This window comes from Coloeus monedula, assembly GCF_965178545.1.
Source record: "Coloeus monedula genome assembly, chromosome: 5".
Taxonomy (NCBI): Eukaryota; Metazoa; Chordata; class Aves; order Passeriformes; family Corvidae; genus Coloeus; species Coloeus monedula.
The window spans coordinates 22,720,726-22,740,337 of NC_138785.1; the positions used below are offsets into that span (position 1 = coordinate 22,720,726).

General features: G+C 38.9%; 1 protein-coding gene across 5 annotated transcripts in view; it reads left to right on the forward strand.

Moving 5' to 3' along the window:
• LOC309573116 (PDZ and LIM domain protein 5-like) overlaps window positions 1-18,068 on the forward strand; it is an 80,226-nt gene extending 62,158 nt beyond the window's left edge. For 3 of the 5 annotated variants that reach the window (XM_082281799.1, XM_082281800.1, XM_082281801.1), the window contains exons 4-9: window positions 8,146-8,188; window positions 9,468-9,853; window positions 14,497-14,514; window positions 14,800-14,972; window positions 16,371-16,407; window positions 17,035-18,068. In XM_082281799.1, the coding sequence (XP_082137925.1) occupies window positions 8,146-8,188; window positions 9,468-9,853; window positions 14,497-14,514; window positions 14,800-14,972; window positions 16,371-16,407; window positions 17,035-17,128 (751 nt within the window). In that variant the 3' untranslated portion in view covers window positions 17,129-18,068. Of the gene's footprint in view, window positions 1-8,145; window positions 8,189-9,467; window positions 9,854-12,465; window positions 12,483-14,496; window positions 14,515-14,799; window positions 14,973-16,370; window positions 16,408-17,034 lie in introns of all 5 variants that reach the window. The other 2 variants (XM_082281802.1, XM_082281803.1) reach the window with 2 other exon arrangements.
• The last annotated feature ends 1,544 nt before the right edge of the window (window positions 18,069-19,612 follow it).

Consider the following 19,612-nt stretch of genomic DNA (forward strand, 5'->3'; position numbering starts at 1 on the left):
AATGTTTGCAGTATTATGACAGATCTCAACAGGCTTTGTGACCATCAGATGTTTTCCATCAGTGATTAGTTGCCCACAAAAGCAACTTAATTGCTTCATATGCTGTAAGTGTGCTGTGACTGTTACCCCTTGAGCATTTTGAGCTGAGAAGGATGAAAAGTACTTTCTTCAAAAACTAGACGGTGGGAAAGGAAAACTTCATACTTAGCTTTTTCTCTTCTTGCAGGGTTGTTGCAAACAGCAGAAGAATTACAGGACCTTGCTTCATGCACCTTTACTTAATAATTGGTTCCTTGGCCAATTTATTGACTACAGGAGTTAACTGTTAAAGGTCTCTGTTGTTTTCCAATCTTTCTTGCTTAGCTTTTGCAGAAAACAAAATCATTTCCAGCTGCAGCTCATGCTGTGACAGTTGATCTTTGACTTCTCTTTCCCTTGGAGGTGTGGTGAGACCTGTTGGCCAGGTGAACTTGAGGTCTTAATGCAAACAGTTGAAAGGAAAGAAGACTGTAAGGAAACTTCCAAACTGAAGTTGTTACATATCTAAAACTATAGTTGTGACATAAATAGCTTGTATTGGTGTGTTAGACCTGTAATACATGCTGCTAAGCCAGTGATCTTAAATATATAACCACAAAAACAATACATGGAAGTGATAAAGTGCAAGAAAAGCAAGGGTCTGTGGTGGAAAAGTTAACGGCTTCGGGCAAGTGCGTACTTGTTACATTGATACAGTAATAATTCTGGCATGTGGTTTATAGTTCTTCAGCTCCGCTGCCCACAGCCAGTGCCACCTGTGGTGGTTTTCCCTTTGGGGACAGCCTGTGGGAGCCCCCCGAACACATCTGCTGCAATGAAGACTTGTTCAGGTATGTGCTGGCTGCAGTGTCCCTGTGAGGAAAAGGCCCACGGCAGCCTTTGTGGCAGTTTGCCAGTCAGGTCCTGTGCTCGTGCACCCCGAGGATGAGTATTCATCCCTTGCTGCTGCAGTGACATGGGAGGGAGGAGAGAGAGGTGTCTGAGAGACTGAGTGAGAAAGGAAATTGACTGGTTTGCTGGTGGGTCCTGCTGAGAAGTCAGACAAAAGATTGAAGATATTCCTGACCTTAACTGGAAGTAACTGAACCCATAGCATATCCTATTAAAACCAACACAAGTTTATCCTTCTAAATAGGTGTTTCTTTATTGGTGACTTCTGCCACGTGCCTGGCTTTTCTGGAGCAGTCCCATGCTCAGAGATTTTCCTGACAGCCATGGAGTTGTGGTGGGCTATCCACGTGTCCGCATATTGTGGTTGGGATGATGAACAGCTTGAAACACCATAGATGGAAATTCAGAAGCTGAATTATTAGTTTGCTCATTTTGTTCCTTGTATCATCTGAAGTCAGTAAGAAGCAGGAGGTGTTAGGAGGCAGCTGGGATTTTGCCAGACTCCTGGACAGTACTTTTGGAGTCTGGGTGGGTGACACCGTTTCCCATGCTGGTGACCTAGTGAAGGACGGGGCTCTTCTTTGCTGTTAGTGCCTGATCCCTCAGAAACAGTTTTCATCCCATTTGGTTAACTACACTTCCACTGTGCTTCTCAGACTTTCTGGAAGTAATGAATGGGTGAGCTGCTTTGTAGAGGAGAGGTGCACTTAACTCCCAGAAAAAGTAAGATGTAATCTAATGGTTCTCTAAATTGCCAGATTCTTCATTTGAGAAAAAATGCTTATTCCCACACACATGCTTAAGGGAAAAAAATAAAAATGCCAAATAAGGACATGTTGGGGACTGGGGAGCTGTTTGTGGTGAACTTCCAGTTAAAATAGATATGACTACACTTTCGAGTTTATTTGGGCTGTGTTTTAAACAAAGGAGGTAATTTAAACATTAGTCACCATATTGTGGAAAGCACCAGAGAAAGATAATTCAGTGCTTAGTTTTGAATTTTTTAAGTTTTTACTTAGATTTGATGACAGACTGAAGTCAACATGAAGCTGAGCCCTTTTTTTTTGAAGGGTTTTGGAGGACTAGGTCTGTGAGTTATTTAGACCTATGCTTTTCATTAAGATGTCTGTTTTTAAAGGTAGCTTGCTATGTTAAAATTACTGTCTAATAAGCACTCAGAAAGAAAATCAAATGTTTAAATTATGCTTTACTAGAAGACCAAATACAACTGTTTTGTCTTGTCACTTGCACTTAGCTATTTTGTGGATACTGTTACTTAGCAAGACAGCTTTAGGAAGGCTTAGAGAAAAGAAAAAAAGGGTTTATAGCAAGGCATAACTGATAAAAATTATCTTGATTATTTAGACATGCTGAGCTACTACTTGTATCTAGGCTGCTTTATAACTTTTCTAGGACAACTGGCCAGCAATCTGCTGTAGAGGATTGTAAGGCATTGGCCATGCTTGGTACTGGGGATGCTTTACCTGTTTGGGCTCTAATCAGGGGAGTCATGGGCAGGTGTGTACAGATGTGCCCTCCTAGTTCAGGGCTAACCATAACATAGGAACTCCAGGCTTCTAAACCTTCAGCCTTCATTGAAACAAAAAGCATGTTTTTGAAAGCCTCTGGCAGACAGAAGGTAAGTGAGATAAATTCTGTGGTATTTTTTCCTTAGCTTTTTGTTTGGTTTTTGGTTTTGCTGTAATAGAATAAAATATTATCTGCCTGCACTTAAATTCTCTTTACAAATGTATTGGTAGGGTTGCCACAGACCACAGGAATGAGACTATGAGCACTAGTTGTCTTTGGGAGGTCTTAAAAACAACTGAACCTTTGTGGGTAGGAATACCAAAGCAGAGGGCAGCTTTTTTCTTTCCTGAAGTATCAGCACTGTTTATTTTAACACATAATGATGAAATCACAAACCTTATTTAAATTTAAGAGGGGAGACCTAAATTTGATTTGGCCAACTGTCAAGCAGCCATTAAAGCAAGAACATAATTTTTCTTTCTTTTACCTGACCTAGAGCTTCCTAGTACTCTGGTGTGCTGGGGGAGGCACACTATGAGGATGTGAAGGTATTATATAGTGTATATCAAATGCAAAAGGCTGACACACGCGTTCTATTAGCTTTCCCCCTTTGAACTTACTGAAAGCGTAGCATCTGTTGAGAGTGACTCACAAAGTAGCTCTGTGCATGTGCCCAGCTGCCCTCTGGGTGCAGCACTGACATTTCCGTTGTTTGGTTGTAATTAACGCTATTTGTCATAATTTGTTATGTTCAACTAAATGTAAGCTAACATAATAAACTAGAAGGAAGAGAATGACTGATGAAATAAAATGTTGACAGCCATCTCTTAGTAACCATGATGACCAGAGTGCAGATTTGAAAACATTGCTGTTTCTTAAGGCAAAAAAAAAAAGCAATCTCTTTTTTTTTTGCAATGACTGCAACAGATTCCGATTTTCATTGAGTTGTACTTAATGATGATTTTGCTACCTCTGCTTTTCCATGTGTTGGGCTGTGGACAGGTTTGCAATCTCGAGGCCACAGATGCTTGCCCTGGCAAGGTTGCTGAAGTGCTGATTTACTGACTGGCGTTTCCTGTGGCAGTGTGTGCTTCTACAAAACTATGGGAAACACAGTTGTATGTTTTTGTTTTAATGTATGTAAGGAAACCATTTCTGATGGTGTATAAGTTGCAACAAGAAGCAAGCCTAACAATCTTCCTGTTTTTCTATTGTTGCAAGCCAGAGCAAAATTGGTAAGAAATGAATTGTGTCTGTGATGGAGAAGGGGCTTGTGTTTAAGGAAAAAAAAAGAAATATATTTGGATTGTTCTTTTTTCTGTGCTTTAAATTATTTCTACATTTGTTTTTATTCAGATAACCCCTAGTGAAAGTCATGGCTTATTATATATGTTAAATGCTTTCTGCTTGTCATCTTTGTTCCATGAGTTGGCTAATTTACAGAAAGCAAATTTATTTAGCTTTCTCCCCTGTCAATTGACTGCTCTCTAGAAGTAAAATGAAGCTAAACAACAGAACTGTGGACTAAAATGGCAAAACCACTAAAAGTTCAGGTTTTTGGAAGGAAGATCTGACCAGTGGCTTTTCAGGGATGTAGCATCTGCTGCCAAAACCTGTCTGCTGATGATTCACCAGCTAGGAAAAAGGAGTTAGTTTTGAAAATTGGAAGGGCAGGATGTGAGACAGGAAGGGAATCCTTCCTCTTTTCCATCCTTCTATTAGAAAGGTTCAGTTCAGAAAAACAAAGTTCAGAGGAAGTTTTCCAGCATTGACTTCATTTGGTGGACATGGCAGTGTTAGGTTTATGGTTGGGCTCGATCTTAAAGATCTTTTTCAACCTAGATGTTTCTATATCTCACTGAAGGTGTTGTACCTTCTTGTTGTATTTCACACAAGTGTTTGAGCAATCCTTCGGGTTACAGAAATAGGAAAACCGCAAACACAGCAGCTATGTCAATACCAGTACTGTGTGTTCCCCTTGGTTATAGAAGGGCTCATATAAACAGTTACCATCTTGTGAATTTCCCATTGAGTTTTTCATCTGCTTTGTAAGTTATGGATCCATTACAGTCCCTGACTAAGGGGCTTTAAATGGATGGGGGATGCTGGGGCTTTAAACAGAGTTCAGAATAGAGAGCTCTGACATGGCATTTGGGTTCTAGATTCAGTGAAGATTTAGGGGTGTAGTGGCTGAGGGTTTGCTTCCATAATGTTGATTATTGAGATAACAGTGTTGTCATTAGTGTTCAGCCTTTGGAGATGGTATATCAAATTGTACTCACTGCAGAAGCTTGAAGAACTGTAGTTTTAGCTTTAATAATGTGTTTTTCCATTTACTGGTAACTATTGAAAGGTTCTGTCAAATTGCTTGTGTCTTTTTTTTTAAAGTGGGTGAAGTGCTTGGAAAGTGAATGAATAATAGGAGAATTTAAAGAATGAATAGTTTTTGCTGGGCCTGCTGCTTACAGTGAAGAGTGGACTAATTCATTTTCCTAATAAGGCTGCTCTGGAAGTTGGAATGTTTTGAATTGCATTAAATGTCATGAAAGTATTCATCGGAGGGGATCGGCTTGTGGTATGTTTAGACAGCAAATTTGATCATGTTTGGTCAAAATGAGTTGTTTACACAGGCTAAATATAGGTGCTTTTGTTTTTCCTCCCTCTGGGAAAGAATAAATGACTTTGATGTAGAAGCTGTGCAAAAATTTTGTGCACTTTTATTTTCAGTAATAGTTTGTCAGTCAGCAATGACTGCAGCTTCTGGTTTTGTTGTTTATAATAATTCTTATGAAGTTTGATACAGTAACCATTTGCCAAGGTCTTTTGTGTGAGTTGTTTATAATAAGACTAAATACTGAGCTCTTATGTCTTTGCTTTGTTTGTATGTTATTGAAAGTATTGCATAAACTAATATGCTGAACAGCTAGTTTTAAATCATTCAGAAAATACCATGCTTCAAACCATCCTGCTTTTTCTAGTCAATAGTAACAGGGCAAGTGTGTCATCTCATTCTGAAAACCTTTATCATCAGTTATTCATACATTCAATGGGACCAAACCTGCATGAAATCCTAATATGTTTAATTGCCAGGTGGCAAGTGAAGTGCTAACAGCTAAGAAATCTACATGATTCTGCAGTTTAATTACTTCTTGGCTGTGCAGTTCAGTGGTATCTATGAAAATATTGAGGGAAATAGCCCTGAAGGAAGAATTTTCTTAAATATGTGTGTTAGATGTGTTTTGCTTTTGAGCTTGAAGTATGCATTTCCTTTTGTACTGTCTTGTCTAACCACCATGCATTTTCCACATTATGATCTTGGTGGCTCAGTTTGCTGGATGAGCATTTTCCTTTTAATATGGCATAAATCACAGATTTTAGTCTGATTACGGTCTGAAGTCAACAAGGCCAAGTTAAACTGTTTTAAGTATGTCTGGGGCACACAAATTTATGTCCTTGTCTGAAGTATGTTTGTGGGGAAAATGTTATGTTGTCTATCTGTCTGTTTAAAAGGAACATTGTGAACATTTTGTTTATCAAGCTTTTTTTTTTTCCCACCCTTTTTTTTCCTTTTTGTGTGATATTTTTGAAGATGAATTTTGAAAAGTATGTCTTCTGGTCATCTGGTAATAGTGGCTTGAAATCATTTTTGCTCGGTGCTGTGTTGATAAGTATAGAAGCAATCTATCCATTGCAAACTCAAATTTGATTATTTTGTGAAAAAAGAGAAGTAGGTATGTTCCTTTTATGAGACTTGAGCATCTAAGTCCAGAATTAGCAAAGCTTTTTTCTCAAGCATGAAATACGGTAGTTGGCTGGAATAATTAATGTCTTCCTAATTCTTCCTGTAGGACCAGCTTAATAAATACATAAAACATTCCAAGTTATTGTATTAAAAATGAAAAAGTATACCTAAGATAGAGATGGTCTTAAAAAAGAAAGAAAAGTTTCCATATGTATCGGCATTTTTTTTCTCCTTTCTTGTTGCTTTTGTTGCTGCAAATTGACAACTCTGCAATTAGGAGTGATTAATGATGCACCCCAGCGCTGTGGAGGGCCAGAGGTCAGGCTTTCATAGGCTGCACACTCTGTGAGAAAGGGGAGAAGGGACCTGTTCCCCAGAGCAGACAAAACCCTCTCCCTGTTGAGAATTGCTGTTGATGTGGATATAATGTGTGTCAGCAGCGATGCATGAGTGGGGAAGGCGAAGGGCAGAACATCATCTTCTCATGCTATACATTTTTTCCTTTATTTTTTCTTTTTTTTTCCTCCTTTTTCCTGCCAGCATGGCATCTGTGTTATATATATTTCCCTTTTTTGTAAGCTAGATACTGAACCTGCATCAGGATTCCTGTTGCTGGAATCCGATGAGCCCTGAGGGCCAAATGACTCTGAGGGAAGGAATAAGCATTGTGAACAAAATAGTTAAAAGAAGGGGCAGAAAAAAAAAAGAGGAGAAAATGGAAAATTTAAAAAAGGGTTGTTAAAGGGAACGAGTGTATGTAATTCAGTTGTAGCTCTCCATGTTTTCCTGGTAAAAACTGAGAAGCTGGTTCATACAGTAGAAGTGTTTTTAAAACTGTAGTCTCTGTTAGCTGATTTCCAATTAAGGAACCTTTTTGCCTCCCTAGCAAATTGTCTTTTGGAAATGAGTCCAACTGCAGCTTTTCAAAACCTTGTTCAGAAGATGCGTTGGAAATCAGGGTTTTTTGATTTCAGGCAGGGTGTTATTGCTGGTTCTTGGATCGTTAAAGGTGACTGCTTATCTGAGCAGCAACTAAATATGGCCACAAATGTTTAAAAAGTGTCAAAAGGCCAATTTTCTGCCAGAACAGCATGAAAACACTCAAGTGTATCAGCAGCAATGTTTGAAAACAAAATGTTACTGTATCAGATTTTTTTGCTGGGTTTTTAATACATTTTTATTTTAGTGTATGTATGTGTATTTTTGCATATAAGTATATGCAAATCTGAAAAAAAACCCAGTTGACTGAAATGCCTTTTACCTACATTGCCGTTTCAATTTAGGTATTACAAAATCTGTCAATTCTTTATCTACTTAATCCTTTTCATGGCCATGCTTCCTTCCTTTCCCACCATTCCATGGTAGTTTCAATGTGTCCATTGTTTGGGAGAAAATTTTTTTGCCATCTACTGTAGAATTCAGGTGACATTAACCTTATTTTTGAAAACCAAAGACTGTATAAAAAGTTTCTGTATTATTTAATTTGCCAAGTTCTTCGGGAGGATTTGTGTTGTTCTAAAAGGAAGCGTTCCGTTTTAAGCCTGTATATCGGCTATGCACTATTTAAAATGCCATTTATCTGACCAGAGCTTTCGAGTTATATGACAGTTTCTTGTGAAAGGATGGAAAACAGAAAGCAGATTGGAGCTGAAGTCTCTGAACTGATGATATAGAATTATGAATTTATAAATCTAATAATACTTGATGCTAGACGCTAGAATTCCTAACACTGTATCTGGACAAATTAATTCTGTTTGGTTTTGCCTTTTCCTTGTATTAACAACAGTGGTGTAAATTTAACTTGAATACTTCTTGTTTCCTTTAGAGGAAACAAAATTAAATGTTTTATCTATCTGTGGGTAGATGTGGTGATTAGAAGTGGGAAATGCTTAAACTTTAAAGAATTTGGTTTTTACAATTATGTTCATGTTTTTCTTTTCCAGAGTGTCTTCTATACAAAAACCGGATCTTATTCATGTGCCAAAGGTATGTTCTTCATCAGAACCAAGAAATGTAGCATGTGGCACTAACTGATACGCATCTGTCAAACCCTGTTGTTGATAAGCACTGTCATTCAAAATTTCAGTATAACATGCTTGTTTCCCATATGTTACATTAAGAGTATTGCAGCATTTGGATCTTTGATTACTTTTTCCCCCCCTCCTAAAAAAAGAATGGAGAGACCTGGAAATGATTATCAAAAAGAAAAGAAAAAGGTGAATAAATGTTATTCTCCAACTCTTGGAACGTTTTTTTTTTTTTAAAGATGTTGCTGGTGTTTTCCCTCTGTACCTAAGAGAGAAACAGAAGCAGGTAGAATTTTTTCAGCAGTAATTTTTAAAATTTTTTTGTGGGGATTTGTTTATTTTAATGGATACTGAAATCTTTCCTGGTATGTGAGAGAAGCTTATACAAATACTACAATTTCAGAGAACAACTCCCCTCACTTTGCTTAAATCCCTGGAGAATTATTTGTTCTTCTAATATTTTATTCTATGCAGCAGTTTTAAAACCCCCATTTTGATAAAAATGCTGTTTGCAAGCTTGAAAATACTTATAAATAGCCTGAACTTGAAAATCCTCTCCAGTGGACATAAATAATGGGTAGTATATTACTGTTCTGCTGACCGTGACCTTTAAAGGCCACATGTTGGGAACCACAATGTTAAAACATTTTGTGCTGTAATTCCCAGCACAAAAAACCCAACCAAACAAAATCAGATTTCTTGAGTGTATTGATCTGATCTGACAAGGGTATGTGGAGACATTGGGAGCATCAGTGTGCTCTCATTCTGCTTTTAAAGGTCTTACCAACAGAGCAGTGTGTATAGTATGTGAACACTTGCACATTCCATTTGTGGATGGGGAAAGTGCATATCTCAAATTCGGTTTGAGACGTGTAATGTGGACTTTTCTAAAAAACTCTATTTTTTTCCACATGAGTTACCCGTTGGGTTTTGCAAAAGAGCAGTTTTTCAGTTTCTTGTGAATTTGATTTGTGGAGTGTGTGTTTTGGATATGCTGAGAGGAGTTAGCATTGTGGAATTTCATATGGATTGTGCATGTTTGGATCATTCCTCCTCCCCAAATGCACGGCTCGGGTTGTTTTCCATACATTTCATGGCTGCAGTCTTGGTAAAGCTTGCTTCTGTGCTTCACTCTAGGTGGGTCATCTCCCCCGAGAGCAGCTAAAATCCCTGCTGAGGAATGTGCATGCGTTTGCCGTGGTTTTGTGTGTTTCTTTTTTGTTTTTCATCCCACATAGGGAGAACCTACCGAAGTAGTTAAGCCTGTGCCCATTGCCTCTGCTGTTGCACCCAAAGTCACTGCCACTGCCAGCGTGGCTTTCAATAAGACACCGAGGCCGTTTGGAGCTGTAACCTCCTCCAAGGTCACCTCCATCCCATCTCCATCCTCCGCCTTCACGCCGGCGCAGGCGTCGGCCGCATCCCCGTGTGCTGTGCCCGGAGTGCATGTTAACACCAAGCCTAGCGCTGAGCCGTGGCCGCCTGTGCCGGGCGCTCCTAAACCTGCAGTTCCTGTCCCACGGCAGCACGGTGCCGCCCCGAGCGCCGACGGCGCCCAGGACGCAGCCGAGGGGCCGCGACGAGGAGGCAGAGAGAACCAGGGGGAGAGTAAACAGCAAAATGGGTAGGTGGGATTTTTTTTTTGCTGTGAGGGTGTTTCCTCACAGGAAAAAAGCCGGGCTTGTTTGAGGGCTAAGGAAAACACAGCTTAATCCTCGGAAGCCGATCTCTCAGGAATTATTTTAAAAGTGTTGCTTCAGAGGGCCCAGATAGACTTCTGGTGATGATTTTTCTCATGTGTGGCACGTCAGTTTATACAGTGTCACAGCTAAATTGAGCAAGGACCATGGAATGCTTTACCTGATGTGTTCTATCACCACATGTTCTAGACCTTACAACAAGCCTGGTATTAATTTCAATGTCGCACTGTGTATTTTGACACCCACTAAGGTGACTGAAAGCAGCAGGCACTCAAAAATGCAGAGCAGTCTGTCAAGAAGGGTCAGTGGGCTGCTGTGATGGCCAGGAATGAGACGTTCTGGAAGACCAACCATGACCCTGGCAGAACCAATGGCAAAAGGTCTCAGAAGGGAGGCCAAGGGACAGATGTGTCATTAATTCTCTGCACAACACAGGAGACCCTTTAAGATGTGTGCAAGAAAGCTGTTGAGGATGAGCTCATTTTTTGCAATGCTATAGTGTAAATACATCAACTTTACATTTTACCCTAAACAAGCAATGCAGATTTAAAATGTGAGTAATTTCCTTATTCAAATAATTGTTTATGTTAAAGTAGGCATCAGAGACTGAACATTTAACGTTTATGTAAGAGACATAAAAGCCTTTATCATGGTGTACCATCTAGACTAGTAAACAATAGATTAGTAAACTAAATTAAGCCCATCAGAAGTCCTGGGAACTCAGACCTGCGCAAGATTTTGGCTGGGGATGCCTTGGGCTCTCCCAGAAATTCCTGGGCAGGGCTTCGGAGCTGTAGCACCCCAGGTTCCCAGTGCCTGCTGTGCTGCAGGGAGAGGAGCAAGCTGGGCATGAGCAGTCCCATGCCAGTTGGCCTCTGTGACCAGCAGTGGTGTCCAGCACTTGAATTAAGTAATAAAAAGGGCAGGAGGGGAACTGTAGGTTTCTCTTCGGTTTTAAGAACCTAGCCTGGGCTTAAAACCTAAAAGCTGTGGTTACTATTTCCCATCCCACAAAAGAAAGGCACTGGAAGAACAGGCTTTGTGCCTCTCTCCTCTGATATTCTCTCAATATATAAAGCATATAAAGAGCCCTACAAAGAGGTAAATGTCCATGCCAACTAAAATACTGAATAAATTGCAGTGTCAGTTGACTTTCTTAAGGGGTGAAAAAAATACTTCTTCAGGTACCTATTCCCTTCATATTGTAGTACGAACATTTTCCATATGTGGACTCATAATGCAGCCTGTATGCATTTTATATTGCACTGTAGTCACGGTAACTTCCAGCCCGTTCTTAAACAGATGATGGCGGGAATCCAGTCTGCATAAAGCGGGCTGAAATTGAGAGATCCCAAGGACTTGCTTGCTGCTGGTGCAGTTGTTGAATACACTTTGGCCAACCTTTTCTTATCTTTCCAGGAATACTGTTTTAGCAAATAACTGTGTAAGGAGTATTCAAAAGCAGCAATTAGTACTGAAAAAGAGGAACAATAGCAACAAAATTAAGTCTTCTGAAAGGAAGTGCTGCAGGCATAGAGTAAGCACTTTACAATCAAGATAGGATGACTGGGTGAGCACTGCTATGTGCCCTACCTTACTTAGAGGATGAATAATACCATCAAAGTGGATGAATAATCACAGCTGAGAGGTGAAAAATCCCTGTGTCACTGTCAGACTTGCAGATCTAGTTTGGAAAAGTTTGAAAACATTTCAGTGCTGTAAAAACCCACTTTATTTTGCAGTCTTTCTTACTGCAAAATAAACTACCCGTATTGTGTTTGGGCTGCCTAAGTGTCTTGCAGTCCAAAGGCACGAAACAAAAACAAGCAGACAAAACCCGCTAAGGTGGTTATCTTGGTGTGCTCCTACACTGCTTAATTTTACAGAGAAAAGTTAAATGTTTACAGTGCTGCTTAAATATCTCCCTGTTTAAAATTTTATCAGTGACATCCATAAAATATCAGAATCATTGAAGTTTGGAATAATTGACGAGTCTGAAATAAATTCCGTTTTTCTTCTGTGCTTTATATGATTTGTTTTCTCAAAACATATGAAAAAACCAACTTGTACCTTGTTCATAGATGGCACTGCTTAGCAAATGCAGTTCTTTAGACCTGCACCTTGTTATACTCACAGTTTCCTCCCTTCCTCTTGGCTTCCCTCAAAGAACATTCAGGATATAAACTATTTGACTTCAGGACGGGAAAGGAAGTTTTATTTCCCGTGTTTAGTTCTGCCTTAGAAAGCAAGCAATTTGCCTTCACTAGCCTGCGTGCAATTGCACTTTTATCAAGACCTTCTTGCCAGCTCTTGCATGAAGATGTGCCTGCTGCTTAAAAGAGGTAAGATGTCCATAGGCTTCACTCAGTTTAAGTTCAGCTGGGTTAAAATTTTCTCTTGTAGGTTGTCTTGATGATTATAAGTTTGACTTACGTGATACATGGCTTTACCAGAGCTTGGATTTGGAAACTCCTGTACTATTTTAAGAAGCAAAGAATTAATTAACACATCAAATACTTTTTTTTTTTCCTTGCAGATAGCAGCAGCGACAAAGTTAGTATCAACAGCACTGGACTTGAATTATGGTTATTTTTCCTATTGGAATAACCAGCATGTATTCTTGTTTTGCAAAATTACAGCTCTTACAGAGTTCTATATTTAAATTTTGCAAAACAGCTTCAGCTTTTCTTAGTGTAATACATTATTTTTATCTGCATTGGACATGATGTGATTTTGCTTTTCACTGAGCTACATTTTGCAGCTTATTTTTATTCTACAAATCATTCGTGTGGTGTTTGTGTGTACTGATAAATTTTTGGTGCGACTGTGGTTCACTGGTGTTGGTAATACAACTAGTAAGTGGTGAAATACAGTGTAAAAATAAAATTGCTTTGAGAACTGTGGAATGAGGGGCTGAATTCTGAATTCATACAGGAAAGGTAAAACTAACGTCCATATGCTGTGATTTGTGCTTATTAGGATGATAAATGATTGAGGTTTTATTGGCTTGTATTTTCTTGCCGTGCCTCAAGGCTGAGTAAAGCAGTGGCTGTCTGATTGAATTTTCCTTTGTCTCTGGCACCACCTTGTTGCCTCAGTGAGTCATTACTAGTAGGGTCTTAAGCCTTAAAAAAGAGACCAGTAGGACAAGAGAAGTCATCGGGATTTTTTTCTTCGTACCACTTACAACAAATGTGAAAGACTACTTATTTCACTGGGGTAGTTGCTAGAATGCAGTAAACTGCATGTAAAAAATTACATTTTCATGTATTTCCACACCTTTAATTACTGCTTTAACTTTCAGATTTCATTTTTGCTATTAACTGTTTAAGATGCTTTACTTCATTTTTCTCTCTTCTCCATCCTGGAATTACTGCTGCCTTTGTTTTTATACCTTTTTCTCTCTTAGTAACTTTGATATGTGATACATGCACTTCACTAATACTGTCTGTCAATAAATTCAATCTTTTGATATAATTTTGTACTGTACCTTTCACATTCTTTCAAGTATTAAGTATTCTTTTAAAGCTTAAGTTTCTGCTAATGCATTTCATTGAATGGGCCTAATTCTTACTTGTTAACAGTTAACATCATTCCTCACTCATACTTCCACCTTTCTTCCCCAGAAATACTTTGAACCATAAAAGTACAGTGAGGAGGTAGTGCCAAAAATGAAAGTTGCTTTCACTTTTAAAGTTTTGTTGGGTTTTGATTTTTAATAATGATTAGAAATTTTATGTCCTAGGAGCTAGTTTTTCAGAGTTTTCCTTCTGTAAATTATGTAAAAATAAATGTACACTTAGAGGATTAATTTACAGATTAGGATAAATTAACAGATTAATGCTTTGGAAAACAAATGTAGAATTTAGGAGTAATTTATATAATTTGAATCTTCTGTTCCCTTTCCCCAAATTGACCAGTGCAATTACACATTCTTTACATCACTTACTGGAATCAAAGGTTTTAAATCCTGTATTCTTGCAAGTCTAGTAGTGCAAGGATTGATAATAGCCTGTGGGTTACTGTAGGGAAAATTTCCAGGTGGAACAGTCACCCTTTTTTTTTTTGTCTCTCAGAGGGGGTACCTCCTCATTATGCTCCAGAACGTGGCCATCTGTGCTTTCAAATGGTCTGGTTGTGATCCAGGCTTTGCCAAGTGCAAGAGACTTGGTGTGTACTGGGTGGCCCTGGCATGTTCACACAGCTGTGCTGTGCCCCTTGGGAGCTAAAGGGAGAATTTGTCAGGGGGCACCTGATCTAAGCTAGGTAGACTACTCTGCTTCACCAAAACAAATTCCCCTCTCATCCCTGTAAGGAAATCACCATGAGTTTAATTAAAGTATGGGAGTTCTGAGCAGTGGTTTTAGCGGTAGAAGATAATACCGCTATTGGATTTTAGTGCCCTTTCTTGCAAAACTAATAATAATTCTACTGAATAATAATTCAGTAGAATAATTAGCTACATTTCCGTTTCAGCTTTCTGACTTTATTTCTTCTTTTCTTTTTCTCCTTTTCCTGTTTACGCTGGAAAAACTTTCTCTTGCTGTCTTACTCTGTCATCTCCAAGGAAAAACCCACCCAAACGGTAAAAGTTTAAACGTGTAGATGTCTTGATAATACTGTCTTTTACTGTTTCAAATGTTCCATCAGTGAAACAAAGAGAAATGTTTCAGTTGGGTTAGAGTAATTACAAAGGTGTGTTTGGTTCAGAAAGCTGCATCTGTTTTTAGCTGGGCCTCAACTGCACCTTTCTGCATCCCAGCGCAGAAGCTGCCTTTAAATGCCCTGAAAAGTCACAGTTGTGCCTTTGTAGCTGCCCAGAGGCGGTCTCTGACCCTTGCACTCACTGCTGTCTGTGTCCCTGGCGCAGCCCCCCGCGGAAGCACATCGTGGACACCTACACGGAGTTCTACCACACCCCCACCCACAGAGACGCCAGCAAGAAGCGGCTGATTGAGGACACCGAGGACTGGCACCCCCGGACAGGCACCACCCAGTCCCGCTCCTTCCGCATCCTCGCCCAGATCACTGGCACTGATCACAGTGAGTACCTCGGTGCAAGTGGACTCATAGTCAGTGCCCCTGGACAGACTGGAGTTTTTAAAGCTGGGGGTCAGGGGAGATAGTGAAAGGGAAATATTGCTACAAAACTCCTGCCATTACTAAATAGTTTGGGATATATATGTTACTGGTCGTCATTCCTGATTGAGCTGAATGAAAACATTCTAGATAAATCCTAAAATTTCCATTTCTACTCCCAAAGATATTGAAAGATATATATTTGTTGTTTCTCCCTCCCTCCCCACTCCCCGTATCACCAAAATGGTGACATTCCTGATCAAATTTGATGCTTCAGAAAAATTAGGTGTTTTCTGGCGTGTTGAAAGTCTTAGTCAGTCATACAAAAGTATGCGATCTGCAATGATGTAACCAATCAGAAACATAAATCCATAGTTCCTCAGTTTATTCCCGGGTTTTGTTTCCATCCTCTGCTTATGCTATGGTGTGGTTGCATGTATTAGTGGAGTGGAACAGGTGATGCGGTGAAGGTCATTCCCAGTCGTACAATCTTATGCTGAAACTTCAATTTCGTGTTATGCTATCAGCCATGATTCACTGGCTGAGATTTGTGATTTTGTGTGAAGGCCACCAGAAGGGCCGTCAGGGGCTTTGAGCTCTCATTCTTCAGCTTTTCACAGCTACAGCTGCAATAAAGGCGGCATTGAGGAAATTGGACCTCCTCTCTGGGACAGATTTGATTAAATCAGCTATTTCTAGAAGCCAGTGACAACATCTCCCAAAATAAAGGTTATTGGCCACGTGGGATAAATATTCTGAATTTGGCCCTGATTGTTTTGTGGTCCTGTGTTCAATTCCCTTCATCAGTCATTGTAAGGGCAGAGTATGGGACCTGAACATCAAATAACCTGTTATCCAGTAAGGATGAATTTATCATGTTGACGAATGCTGTAAGAAAATTACTGCAACTAGATTTGCCAGTCTTAAAATCAGGACTGGGAATTTACATTATCCCTTGTGCAGACCTCTAGAACCTTGGTGGGAAATAGCCTGGCTGCAAACAGACACTTGGATTATCACCTGATAAAAGCCCACTGGATCTTCATCCAAAAGAAATGCCTTGTGACTTCCATTCATCTTCACCTTCTCAAATCACCTTTCCTAATGCCAGTGTGGAGAGTGGGCCAAGGGGAAGAGCAGAGACAAGCAGAGCTACTTTTCAGCAGTTCTAATAGCAAAGGGGCTCTTGAAGTTTGTAGGCATAGCTCATGTCTGTTGTGGCATATTTAGATTCAAAGAATCCTAAGTAGCCTTGTTGTAACTTTCTGCTGTACTGGATGCATTGGCACAGGAGAGAATCTCAGTGTTGTGGTACAGTGTCTTTAGTGCACTAGAAAATAAAATTTTTCTGTTTTCCTTCAGTGAAAGAACCAGAAAATGAAGCTGGGAAGAAGACTAAGTGAGTTGATGTTTTACATTTTTATTACTTTAATACTTTGCATGTTTTAATTCTTAACTTGTAGTGTTTGGTGCATTTGTGTGACATCTGGGTGTTTTTAAAATGTTCCTTCCTTTTTTGCCTTTTACTTCAGCATGTAAAAATCAAGATCTTTTGCTCCATAGACAAACCTTTTAAAAGCCATTGGTGCAGTCCAATAGTAGTGTTTGTGCAGGAGTTTGTGCAGAGGTTTTCTGTAAACTTGGACTTATTTGGTTGCCTGTATGAGGTCAGCTTGTGTTTTCCTTTTCCAAGTCTAACCAGGCATTTTTGATTTGTGAGTGTGGATCTGATTGCAAGACATAGCTGGGAAGTATTGCTGTTGTGGGCTGCAAGTGAGGGTCAGCTGTCTCCTTGCTTTGGGATAAGCATTGTTCAAAATGAGCACCAACCAGTGGCTAAATCTAATGGTTCTTGAAGTCAGTGGGACTTTCTCTACTGACTTTGACTAACACTGGATCCAGCCTTTTGACAGAGAGGAAGACGATGCAATAGGAATAGTGCATGGAGTTTGCATGCTTACTTGTGAAACTGCTTAAGACAAACTTTCTTTCTTTCTTACTTTTCTTCTATCACTTCTTTCCACAGGGAAAAGGTTCCCATCCACGTCCTTAGCCCCAAATATACAAAATTACGTGACTGGCACCATGAAGTCTCAGCACGTGTTCTTAATGTCCAGTGATTTTACCCAAGTTGCAAAAGCAAAATACAAACACTTCCTTCCTTTCTTCTTTTCCATCTGCTTTGCAAAAAAAACAAAAAAAAAAAAACAAAAAAAAAAGAAAAAAAAATGAAAAAAGAAAACATATTTCAGTAGCCTTTCTGCAAGAGAAATTCTAGCCTTTTCTATACTTTTCTAACACTTTCCTACTGATGTGTAAAAAATGGGATGAAAATGTTTTTGTGTTAATCATTCGTTGGCAAAAAATACATATTTAAAATTTAACAACTTGGGTGGCTGAATCTCCCAATGTGGGGGAGGAGGTGGCTGTTTCAGTTCTTTCTTCTGCCTGAAGTCATTTGCATTGCTGAGTTTGAGTTACTGTAGGCTGTTAAAAAGCAGACAATTTTGAACAAAAGAATAAGAAATTGTATTACCTTGATTTTGGGGCTGGGAGAAGAAGATGAAGAGGGGATTGTATGCACTTATTTCAAATTATCATACCTACAAGGAAAATTATCTTGGATTTCACTAGATTTTCAGCAGGTCAATTTTAGAGTGGTTGTAAATGTTTTACAAAGTACAGGAAGACAGACTGCTTTTAAGGAAAGAATAGAAAAATTAAAAAAAATTATAGTCCAATGTTGTGAATTGAAGTGAAAGCTCAATATAGAGATTCTGCTGCTTAGACTAGTAATGTATTCATGTTTTAGAAAACTTTAAAAAAGAATAATTGAGCAGAATGTTGTTGTGTAAGAGCTTCAACACATCATCTAGCAGGGACAAGATAAGACAGTAGTATTTATTTATTACAGAGTGAAGCTTATAGGCTTTCTTGTGTTTATGAAAGCTTCACAGCCCTATGGTTCTCCTGTAATATAATGTATTATAGTAGCTACATCCATTAATTTATGCATTTTGAAGCTTGAAGAGTATTTTAATAAAAGTTGCTTTTATCTTAGCTCTGTCTGTTTTTCTTTTGAGTCTCTCAGACTCCTTGAATAGTCTTCTCATGCATGGGGCTGACATTTCATTGCACCTTCACAGCCTTCAGGAAGGGAAACAATTCAATCCCAGCTGCATAGTAGAAACAATTGGAATTGTTTAAAACTATCACAAGTATTAGAGTTCCTGATCATGTTAAAAGTGGGATATGTGTTTGTGTTGTCAAAATTGACATGAAATTTGCAGGAATCAATAAAATTATTGACCCCTTGGGGAGGCTATGGGAGTAAGAATTCTACGAAGTAAAACTCGCTTTCGGCTTTTGCAGCACTTGTTTAACCAGATAATGTTTCAGACCTCAAACAAAGGTCAGTTGTGAAGCACATGTAAAAGCCCAGTCTCACAACTGCTCAATGAGAACTATTGCAATTGGTTTGGAGTTTAGGCAGCTGACCTACACACTCCTTGATGGAATTAGTCCTGTGAACAGATGCTTCAGCAGAGGACTTGGCGGGGTTGTTTTTTTCTTGCACAATGTGGGAACTTGAAAAGAATAGAGACCTTTGGAACCATTTTAAGCTTGTGTTTCCTTTTCAGATGGTTTATGCTGCTATACAGTACAGCAGTAGCTTATGGTGTTTGTCATTTTATCTTTAGGAACAGACAAACAGAAAATGGAGACTTCAGGTAATAGATAAGTTATCTAACACTAACAGTCACCAGTGTGGATGGCTAACACTGCACAGATTTGACCTGGTAATGATGGACCAAGGGATATCACATCTTACACACCTTTTGGGTTAACTCCTTAGGGACAGTAGGGGAAAACATTCACTTTAATAATTTCACTGAAGAGTGTTTTGATGAGAAGTGCCAATCAGTGTAATTTCTGTGCCCCCCATCACATAACTTGGCAGTGAGTATTGTGTTACTAAACCCAAGTGTGTTACTGAGTGCACATACACCACAATATAATAATTTGATAGGGGACTGCATATTAAAGTAGGAATGTGAAGTAGTGTATTTAAATTGTTTTGCTGGGTTTATATAATTTCTTTATGAACAGAAGGAAATGTGGGCATTTCAGAGAACATCAATGCAATGAAAACTGTGATAGATTAGAAAGGTTATCACTTAGACTCTCTGTAAAGGTTTCTTTTTAAGGGCAGAATGCTTTGACCTTCAGGTATTTTTATGTTCTGGAGATGTCCCTAGGTAATGAAAATACTTTCATGTTGTTATTAAACTTACCGTTATGTTTATCTATCTTACCAGCTCTTACCCTTTTGAAGGGTGAGTTGCTGTAGTGAGAAACAGAAGAAAAAACCCTCTCTAAATAATCAAAAGAGTAGAAGCTTCTGTTTTGATTAAAATTAAGCATCATCATAGAGTCTATCTTTTGAGGATATGAGAGTAGTTTGAGAAAGACTACCAAATTACTAGTTTTATATAAAGTAATAGTAAAAAAAAAAAATCACTAGTTCCAAAAGTATTTTATGAATTTGTGAAATGAATTTCATATACTTCTTTAAAGATGCCATCTCTTTACCCAATATCCCC